Below are 11,595 nucleotides of genomic sequence, written 5' to 3'. Positions count from 1 at the left end.
TGTCGACCTGACGCTTTAGAAGTAAAGCGCTTAAAAAATTAAAGTAAGTAATACTTCCTATGATACAAGTAAGTAATTATTATAAAGTTAGCATCCTTTTAATATACGGATAGATTTCAATGGGACAGCGCGGGATAAAGTTATACAGTGCCATCTGTTGTATTAAGCCTTCAACGTAATTGAATTTAAGTGACTAATATATGAATATAGTACATAGTACATAGGAGTACATAGGATACAGTTTAAACTGCAGGATATATTACAATTATTTTTTTAAATTCAATTAAATCTTTATATGCGCAAACAAAAATAATATTTCAATTTATGCCTCGCCAAACTGTAAAAAGCAGTTGGTTAGCGATCTCGCGCTCACAACGGACTGCTATCGACTTTTGATTTTTTTTATTTGAAAGCTTGTACTGTCAAGTTGGTACCATTTGGTGAAGATTTGATGAACAGTTTTGGAAATGGAAGATGGAACTCCTCAACGGGTAACAGCAAATCGGTCGCGATGAGTATAGGAATGGCTTGATAAAAAGTAGACTCTTAACCATAATACCTAATATATAACATACAAAACATTTCCATTTCAATTCATAGTTATTTGATTGCAGTAAAAAAATTGGTAGGCCTAAGCGTCTTTTCTCAGTGCAATTCAATACGGATTCAATTCATTGTTGAACTACCGAAAATCCTTTCTTAGTGGGTGCTTGCGTTTCAAAACCACCAGACTAGATCAGAAATTTAGAAATTATAAAATTCCAAGCCCCGGGAAAAAGTCTCCTCCCACTAATAAGACCACAGCGCTTACTACTGCGCCTATATCTCTCGGCGCCATCTTGAAGTAAAGTGAGCTCGAGCATATGATCTTTGTTGTTAGATCTCTGTTTAATTTTTGAATAAATAACATTCCCCTCGAACTTCTTACTAAGAACTGTGTAATTTCGCTAAACCTCTATCCAAGTAAACAATGGCACGTACCAAGCAGACCGCGCGTAAATCCACGGGAGGAAAAGCTCCCCGTAAGCAGTTGGCCACAAAAGCAGCGCGAAAATCGGCGCCAAGCACTGGTGGCGTAAAGAAGCCCCATCGTTATCGTCCTGGTACAGTGGCGCTCAGAGAAATCCGTCGTTACCAGAAGTCCACCGAGTTGCTCATCCGTAAGCTGCCATTCCAGCGCCTGGTGAGAGAAATTGCTCAAGATTTCAAGACCGACCTTCGGTTCCAGTCTGCCGCCATTGGCGCTCTGCAGGAAGCAAGTGAGGCTTACCTCGTGGGCCTGTTTGAAGACACCAACTTGTGTGCCATCCATGCCAAGCGTGTAACCATCATGCCTAAAGACATCCAGCTGGCAAGACGAATCCGTGGAGAACGCGCTTAAATTAGCTTTAGTTGTAACTTTAATCATAAATTATTTGTAATCCGAATAGACAAATTCTATCTCTTCTTTTCGTCTCGCGTTTAATTCATTAACGTCTTATAATTAATCATTAGTGTAAGGTGGTATCAGAACTGATTTTTTTTATATTTTCTTATTCTGTAAGTTATGTGGTTAAACTATGTTGTGTGTGCAAGATCTCAAACTTTGACAAAAACAAATTGTTAGTGTCACATCTTGTACAACAGTATACTTAAATCTCGTTTGTAAGTCGTGGTATGTCTAGGTAGTGTATTAGGCAATATTTTTAAAACCACATTTGAATGAAGCCCATGTTTCAAGTAAGAATAGTTGATGCACTATGTGTAATGTAATGATATGATTTGGTGTTATAGGGAGGCCGTCAAAAACTTACTTCCAGGTGACATCCCAGTCAAGAGCTAACTTGTAATGGGATAAAGAACTCCAAAGCTATATTCCTCATTTGTTACAGTAGGTATACATCCCTGTTCTAGTAGGTATTGAAGGTAAACAGGTCAAGTGCATCGAACTCGTAGAATAACATCTGTTACGAGTACCTCGCTCGCCGGATGGAAATCGGCCATACTTGGCTACGCCTCTGTAATAATACAAATATGGCGTATATGTTTTCATGTTTGTTTTGCCATCACTACAATATATTTTCCCTATTCTATTTATTTCAGTCATTTGTGGGAATGCGAATAATCTTTATAATAATTTATAACAATTGCGCAATCAATTTTGGACTTGCCTTTGTTTAAAAAAGTTAAGTTAAGAGTTTAAAAAATCTATTAAAACTATATTTTTGAGTAGCACACAATCATATCAATCATACACAAGTATACAATCGAAGATTATGTAAATGATAAAAATGCGCGGGTCTGCCATTACTCGTATAGCATGGCATACTATTGTAAATTGAACACTTGAAAAGAGCAACCGCCGAGTTTCTTGCTGGTTCTTTTCGGTAGGAACGGCATTCCGAACCAGTGGTAGATTATTTTGACGATTCAAAAGCACTTGTAAAAGTTTACTTGAATAAATATCTATTCTATTCTAAAAGAAAGAAAGAGTGGACAGGGAAGCATTTTTGTAATTTTTGGGAATAACAAAAACTAATCTTTTATAGGTTTATTAACTTACTAGTGTTCGTCCTACGACTTTGCCCACTTGGAACTATACACTGTACAAAATCTTGGTCAGCGATTCACATATTTTGTAAACATCTCCTTTGTAGGAATGCACTGTGTCGATTATGAGCGAGTTCATACTCCAACTCACACTTGGCCGATTTTCGGGTGGCTGTACCCACAACCTTTTTTGAGGTCTGGACCCGTGCCTGCACTTTCATGATTTATAGTGAGAGGCAATCACCGAGCGTCTGACCTTCCCTATTCGTAGATGCTTTGGTCGCGCAGGTCTGTACCTATGAGGTCGCGACCTGTAAGACTTGCCACTTACGGTAATCCCGTACCAGTAACCCTGTGAGTTCAATGCACTTGACCTATTTCTATGTTTTTAGTTCAACTTGGAACAAATCAGCGATATAAATGTACCACTAGACATTAATACCGCTTGATATTAACAACAATCACCCAACGAAAATCGGTATCCCTGTGAATCGTAATCGGCTTCAGATGCAGATTTCTATGAACATGGATAAGTTAGAACAGACTATAGGTTCTAAAGCTATTTATACTTACCTACTCTAAATATCATAACGTGAAATCCATACTATAATATTAATTATACTATAATATTAATACTGTGTGTCTGTCTATCCGTCTGCTAGCTTTTCACTGCCCAACAGTTTAAACGGTTTTGATAAAATTTGGAACAAAGTTAGCTTACATCAGAAAAGGACGCAGCTACGTTTTATCCCGGAAAATCAAAAATTTCCCACAAAATTCTAAAAGACCCATCCGTTTAACCGATTTATATGCAATTCGGTACTTAGATAGCTTGCATCCCGGAAACTGATATATACCTACAACTTTTTATCCCGGAAAATCAAAAAGTTCGTACGGGATTTGTAAAGACCAAAATCCGAGCGGACGGTGTCGCGGGCACCATCTAGTGAATAATATATTTAGAGTTATCGCGCATATTTAATTTTTAACCCCCGACCCAAAAAGAGGGGTGTTATAAGTTTGACGTGTGTATCTGTGCATCTGTGTATCTGTGTATCTGTCTGTGGCATTGTAGCGCCTAAACGAATGAACCGATTTTAATTTAGTTTTTTTTGTTTGAAAGGTGGCTTGATCGAGAGTGTTCTTAGCTATAATCCAAGAAAATCGGTTCAGCCGTTTGAAAGTTATCAGCTCTTTTATAGTTACTGTAACCTTCACTTGTCGGGGGTGTTATAAATTTTTAATTTACACTTGTAAATTTATAAACGATAACTTTCTTTAGAGAGCAAAAGTGGGTCGTAACAACTTCATTAAAGAATTCATGTGCTTTGAGAAGTTAGCTTTAGGTTTAATGAGTTTGTGGGGTTAATGTTCAGGGTTGGTAATTAAAAACTTGTTGAACTTGTGTTTCCTTTATTCCTGTTCTACGTGTTCGACCCACGGCCGGTAGGTAGGGACTGGCTAGCGTCGCGCATCGGCCCACAAGTCATGCGATGCGTTTCTGCTTAGTCAGCCCCTACAATATTCCCCCCTTTTTTTTGAAAAAAAAAAAAACCAATTTTACAATAGTTGTCTCGAAAATGGTACAGCATTACTTAAATACACAATACCGCTTGTACATCGCCAAGTAGGTGCGCACGTTACGAGAAAACAAAGCGTCAGCGCATTGTTCACTCGTAACCTGATCACTTTGCGTACCTACTCGCGCTGTATAATATTAACATATGTCTCTCTTATGGGACGGCCTAATTCTAACACATTCAATTGTTGGATATATACTTGTAATAACTAATCGTATTATACTAAAAGTGAAATAGGTAATGTTCGTCACTGCTACTAATAATGCACTGGTTGAGCGGTTGGCTGGGCTGCTGTACGAGCTGGTCCAGCCTGGGAACCGCGTCCTTGTTCCAAGGTTGACATGATGTCCTCCACCAGTTTCCCGTGTACTTTCCGCCTGCAGAACCGGCAAAACAGGAGAAAACACGCTGCACCGATTATTACGAATGCTATGATCGTCATAACGCCATAATGTTCCAGCTTCTCTCTTTAAATGACACAGGTTTCGTCAGCCCCTACAAGTTTATTTCTCAAAAATCGAAGCCTCGCAGGGTTGTTACTTATATAATACTAGCTGATGCCCGCAGCTTCGCCCGCGTGGATTTAATTTAGGTTTCTGAAAATTCCGTGGGAACTTTTGATTTCCCAGGACAAAAGTAGCCTATCCGTACCTAATAGCCCGTCCCCGGGATGCAACGTGTTTCTGTATCACGTAAAAACATTTAAACGGATGATCCTTTAAAAAAACCGGCCAAGTGCGAGTCGGACTCGGACGGTTTTTTTTTGACTCGGGTATTTTTTTGACATTTTGAACGATAAATCAAAAACCATTATGCATAAAAATAAATAAAAATCTGTTTTAGAATGTCCATGTAAAGCCCTTTCATATGATACCCCACTTGATATAGTTTTCTTACTTTTAGATTTATTCATTTACTTGTGCTATCAGGCCTACCTACCTGCCAAATTTCATGATACTAGATCAACGGGAAGTAGGTACCCTATAGGACAGACAGACAGACAGACAGATGACAAAGTGATCCGATAAGGGTTCCGTTTTTCCTTTTGAGGTACGGAACCCTAAAAATCCCGAGGGATCACCAGGATTTAGGAATGCAATTCCTTACAGCATCAGGGTTGAGGAGTTGGGTCCTCGAGGTCAACGACAAAGTCTTTATTTGGTACAGATACCTTCAATATCAATCAATTTATAACCGACAGTTTCTAAATTCCATCGCTTTTGGGTGGTCAGGTCCCCTGCAGCATCAGGATTGAGGAGTTGGAATCCAAATTTTTTATGAAATAACGTCGCAAAGTTCCTCTATCGATTAAAAAAGAAATGACGCAAATTGGTTCAGAAATCTCGGAGATTTCGGTGTACATAGGTAGAAAAACACAACTCCCTTTTTGAAAGTAGCCTATGTTACTCCCTGGTCAATCTTCTACTTGTTTGTGAAAATCCCGTCAAAATCGTTTCAGCCGTCCGAAGATTAGCCTTTTCAAACAGACAGACAGACAAAAATTTTAAAATCGTTTGATTCAGTTATGGTATCGTTTAAATAACCATATTATGAACTTAATATGCGGTAGTTATTTCGAAATTACAGACAGACACTCCAATTCTATTTATTAGTATAGATGTCGCAGCGAAATGGCATAAGCCGTTAGTTAGCCAACTCCCTTAGTGATATGGGTAACGCCCGGGAGATATTTCCTTCACCGTTAAAGCAAATGATATTTAATTGCTTAAAACGCACATGACTCCGAAGAGTTAGAGGCGCGTGTCTGGGATCGAACCCCCGCCCTCCCATAAAGAAGACCGACGACCTAATCACCACTTCCTTACAATGGTACATCATATACCAAAATTTCATATTCCTATCTAGTTTAGTTTTTGAGATAGTCCCAAAACTGGTCTAAAACTGACAACTTGACGGCCCCCCATTACATTATTTTTTAAGATAAAAGTATGACAAGTGTAAATTAAAAATTTATAACACCCCCGACAAGTGAAGGTTGCAGTAACTAGAAAAGAGCTGTCAATAACTTTTAAACGGCTGAACCTATTTTTAACCCCCGACCCAAAAAGAGGGGTGTTATAAGTTTGACGTGTGTATCTGTGTATCTGTGTATCTGTGTATCTGTCTGTGGCCTCGTAGCGCCTAAACTAATGAACCGATTTTAATTTAGTTTTTTTTGTTTGAAAGGTGGCTTGATCGAGAGTGTTCTTAGCTATAATCCAAGAAAATCGGTTCAGCCGTTTGGAAGTTATCAGCTCTTTTCTGGTTTTCTTATTACTTTTATCCCAGGACCACCAGAGGTTACGTATTTTCTGACACAGGAAATATGTACGATTGAGTAGTGTTAGTAAGTACTAAGAAAGCATGCCTAGCCTACGTGCTAGCTTGCTTAGACGGCCAATTTTCAGGTATCTGATAATCAAGGTACATAAAACCATTACTTACCTCACGTAAATTCTCCAAACTGATTTTTACGTATATTTTAGGCAATATCCTTAAAAATATGTCGCCAATACTCCCAGACACAAGCGATACACTTATCTGGAGTTATAATACTAGCTTCCCACGGTACATGATATTGCGGTTGCGTAATACGCGCGGCCAACGACCACGGGCAGCCGCGCACAACTCTCGGACGACGACTTGTCTGCGATACCATACGGACGATAAACTTCTCATGCTGCGCCGGTGCCAACTGGTCCGCAATATCACGCACCGTGGGAAGCCGGTATAAATACTCTTACTGTCTCTATAGGTAGGTCTGTATGTAGGTAAGTAGGAGTTCTAGGGGCAATTTGAATTTGATTTTTTCATTTCTAAGTTTAACGGACTTCAAAAAAAGGAGGAGGTCCTCAATTCGACAGTATGTCGTTTTTTTTTGTATGTTTGTTAAGCGACTCCAAAAAAATATATAGCCTATGTTACTCGCTGATAATGTAGCTTTCTACTGGGGAAAGAATTTAGAAATCGGTTCAGTAGTTTTTGAGTTTATCGATTACAAACAAACAAAAAAACAAATCTTTCCTCTATACAATATTAGTTTAGACTAATGACATGAGAAAAAAAAACTTTACATGTATGATAAAAATTTTGAAATATTGCTAACTAGTGGATGTAGGTTTTTTAAAATTCCCGTGGGAACTCTTTGATTTTCCGGGATAAAATGTAGCCTATGTTCTAATCCAGGGTATAATCTATCTCCATTCTAAATTTCAGCCCAATCCGTCCAGTAGTTTTTGCGTGAAGGAAGTAACAAACATACACACACACACACACACACACACACACACACACACATACAAACTTTCTCCTTTATAATATTAGTGTGATGTCTATCGAAATCTCATCGAAATAGCCATTAATCTCATTAGATTTTAAGCATTATAATTATAAAGTATGAGAAAGTCTCAGTTATTTTACTGTACTGAAAAATTAAAACATATCAAAAATTAAATTTATTAGTGGAGTTATCATGCAACTTCATTAACTATGTTTTTTATTTTTATTTTATTGATTTATAAATGCAAATGGAATGCTTCACCAAAAGCCTTGCGTCCAAGGTAGTTATGTTGTCTGTTGCTAGGATGTCAAATCTCACAGATGTTGTTTGCTAATCAAGCCTGTATATTTTCTGATTAAACTTTTGCTGATTAAATATACTTATTTTGTTTTATTTAGTAGTAAAATATCATATTTAAATGTTCTAAGGCCGGCATTACACCAGTAAGTTTTACTCACGTAACTTGCGACTTTACTAATGTAAACACTCTAGTAAATACATTTATTTACCTTAGTAAATTTGTTATCAATTAATTACGTAATCTACTTACGTGAGTGAAACTTATAGATGTGATCGCGACCTTAGAATATTCACTAGTCGCCCGGCGACTCGGTCGGCGGCGAACGTGAGAATCTATACTTCCCTGTGTATGCGCATAGAGTCGCGGCGACTAGCCACTGCGTGCGCATACACCCTACTACTTGTAGAACTAAGGCTTTGTGCCTGAATTATGTTGAAATTTGTTTAGAGAAGTACCTATCTAAAGCAATTTATTGTTCTGATAGTTACAATATGCCTACCTTACATAATATTATAAGGTTAGAAAGCCAAGATCCCTATACACACCTTATTAAATACTTAGGAACAAAAACTGGTTTGTCAGCTAGGAGGCTTCGGCCGTGGTTACCACCCTACCAACGAAGCCGTGCCGCAAAGCAGTTTAGCTTTCCGGTACGATGTTGTATAGAAACCAAAGGGATATGGGCTTAACAAAAACGAACTAAGAAGTGATAACCGGCCAAGTGCGAGTCCAACTTGTGCACCGAGGGTTCCGTACTCAGGTATTTCTTGTACATTTTACTCGATAAATTAAAAACTATTATGCGTAAAAATAAATAAAAATATGTTTTAGAACGTTTAGAATGTTCATATGATACTCCACTTCACTTGGTATTCACTTGGTATAACTTCACTTTTGAAATTCAAAATACAAATTATTTGTTTAAGAACACGTTTTAAGTTTTCAAAAAAAAATTAAACGTGGTGTAGTTATCTTACTTTGAAAATTGGAACACATTTTTTTTTAATGATATAACCACAAATTCGCGTTTTTTAAGATTTTTTCCTTTACTTGTACTTATAATACCTACCTACCAGCCAAATTTCATGATTCTAGGTCAACGGGAAGTACCCTAATAGGTTTCTTTACAGACACACTGACGGACATACAGACAACGAAGGGACGATCCTACAAGGGTTTTTTTGTCGTTTTGAGGTACGGAACCCTAAAAAGAGAAAATTTAGAATTTATAAAAATAAATATTCAACTTAGTCATTTTCAGATTATTTTAGAATCTGCTGCAAAAAATTATGGTTCCGAGTCTCGGAACGATTATGGAATACCTTCGGTGTTTAGATCGTAAATCTATCCATACTAATATTATTAGGTAATTATTTTAATGTTATAAATGCGAAAGTGTATCTGTCTGTCTGTCTGCTATGTTTTCACGGCTCAACCGCTGAACCGATTTTAATGAAAGGTACAGAGTTAGCTTACATCCCGGGGACGGACATAGGCTATTTTTTATCCCGGAAAATCAAAGAGTTCCTACGGGACTCTTAAGAATCTATCCGTCAAACCGATTTATGTGAAAAGAGGTAGCTTACGTCCCGGAAACTTTGGTAACTTTTTATCCCGGAAAAGCAAAGAGTTCCTACGGAATTTTTAAATAAACCTAAATCCACGCGGACGGATTACTACATACGAGTATATACACTAAAATCTCCGAGATTTCTGAACCGATTTGCGTTATTTTCTTTAATCTTCAGAGGAACTTTGCGACATTGTCCCATAAAAAATTTGGATTCCAACTCCTCAATCCTGATGCTGCACGGGACCTGACCACCAAGACTGATGTGAAAAGTCTCATATCAACTATCAGTCTATCATGTTTGTCGAATTCAACAAAATATGTATGTATTGTAACGTCTGAATCAGTATGCGTTTTGGTTTCACTGTAAGCATGCTGAGATATTATTATTAAATAAATAAATAAATAAAAGTTTAATATAAGGACTGAAGTCATACTTTCCATATAAAATTTGACACATAAAGTTAAAATGGCGCGTGAAAAGTCATTTTTTACGCATTATATACTCGTTATTTATACCCAGCACGTCTGAGCAGGGAACTACGAACGAAAGAGATAACTACGAACTTGACATTGGCTAATCTTTGTAAAACCCAGATGAGAGAGAAAAAATAGTGCGCCCTATAGATTTCAAACTTAGAGGTTGCTGTCACCGCACGCAGCGATCCCTTGCGGTCTCGTGGCGTTTCGTTGCGAGACACGACGACTTATCGACGAATCATGCGATTTAAAAAGCGTGTAAGTACTTCCTTAACCCGACTAAGAACTTCTGCACTTTGCGTATACGATAAAGTCAAAATCAAAATCATTTATTCAAAGTATGGTCTGATTTGTTAGATTTGAAAGATGATATAGTGGTGATAATAATTAATTAGGTAAACTTAAAAGCTACGAGGGCTCCAAACGCGCCCAAGTCTGAGAAGAGCCCACAACAAACTCAGCCGGGTATTCTTTTTTTTATATGCATATACGACCCTGTAACTAGCATGTGACGAATTCTGGTCTGTCGATTGCCTTTTCTACCTACGTAATGTTTCGTAGCGTTTTGTAGCACTTCGTAGCACTTTGCAGCGCTTAATGTTACGAATGTGGGTAATATCGATCAGGGTCTGGTGGGCGGTTTCGACGGTGTAGAAACGGATCAGGGGTATGGGTTTAGTAAAACTGCCGTAGTAAAATCAGATATTTTCACTTTTCTAGCCAAATCAAAGAGATTTATTAATATTTTACTTTTTAATTTTTATTCAGTTTAACACTGCAATCTCAACTGGTGGTAAGTGATTGAGTGACCAACCAATCACAAACCGTACTACTCTTAGTACGGCAAACGCAACCTATGTTTGTGATTGGTTGGTCACACCCACTGAGATTTTTGTCTCTGTCATTTCAGTTTTTTTGCCTCCTCCTGTAAAATTTTATTTCATGCAATTACACCTCTCAATTACTTCCACAGTCCATTTTGTGAGGTTCTAAATGAAAACGACTGATCAACATTGATTGGTGTGTCCCTTGTTAAATTAAATAAGATCGTAGGTATTCTGCATAACTAATACATAAGTTGTCATTAAAATTCGTGGTCCGCATAATAGTTATTATAAATTAGAGATAAATAGATAGCTAAAAACTTTATTGCACACAAAACATGAACAAAAAAGAACACAACACAAAAAGAAGAAACAGAAAGAAAACTAAAAACAATTGTATGCAAAGGCGGCCTAGTAAATGTATTTCGATTGTGCAGAAATTAATTGGTATATTAAATTAATTTGTGGCAGGTTTTTTAATTAATTTAGTTAAAAAGTAAAGTCTTTGGGTGCCAAAACTAGATTTAGAAGTCAAAACACACGCTTGGTTACCTCCGATGCAGCCTTCAATCTCTTGAAAACGTCCTGAGGAAATGCATGCCTGAGAGTTCTCCATAACGTTCTCAAAGGTGTGTGAAGTGTACCAATCCGGACTAGGCCAGTGTGGTGAACAATGGCCCAATCATTCTCGTTTGAGAAAACACCCATGCTCAGTAGCGACCTGGCGATGGGTTGATCATGATGAAGTTATTACCTTAAAGCATAGCATAGCATATTTTACCAAGAATTTTAAACTGCAGGTCGACCACCATCACCACTATTATTATCGTATAGGTATAATTAAATTCTCGGTGCGAGATTTGATGTCTTTTGATGTCGCGTTGAAATCAAGCCGTTCGATACCATGCCATAATATATACCATATAAATACCGTCCCTGTATGAGTTAATTGATTTTCTAGAACAAAGGCTTTTATTCAAAAAAAATACGACTTTCACAAGTGAGAGAAGCTGAACGCAACAGTTCCCACA

At 37.6% G+C, this 11,595-nt stretch overlaps 1 protein-coding gene across 1 annotated transcript; it reads left to right on the top strand.

Moving 5' to 3' along the window:
• Nucleotides 1-822: 822 nt before the first annotated feature.
• LOC123880280 (histone H3.3A) lies at nt 823-1,589 on the top strand. The gene has a single exon (XM_045928327.1). It carries the CDS (start codon nt 971-973, stop codon nt 1,379-1,381), a length of 411 nt encoding a protein of 136 aa, XP_045784283.1. The 5' UTR covers nt 823-970; the 3' UTR covers nt 1,382-1,589.
• The last annotated feature ends 10,006 nt before the right edge of the window (nt 1,590-11,595 follow it).

The sequence above is a fragment of the Maniola jurtina genome, chromosome Z, assembly GCF_905333055.1.
Source record: "Maniola jurtina chromosome Z, ilManJurt1.1, whole genome shotgun sequence".
Classification (NCBI taxonomy): Eukaryota; Metazoa; Arthropoda; class Insecta; order Lepidoptera; family Nymphalidae; genus Maniola; species Maniola jurtina.
Note: the sequence above shows the minus strand (reverse complement) of the source record. Positions and strands in the feature narration are given on the sequence as shown.

Bases quoted from the DNA above. Each gene is read 5' to 3' on its own strand.
- LOC123880280 (XM_045928327.1), top strand. From the start codon at position 971: ATGGCACGTACCAAGCAGACCGCGCGTAAATCCACGGGAGGAAAAGCT.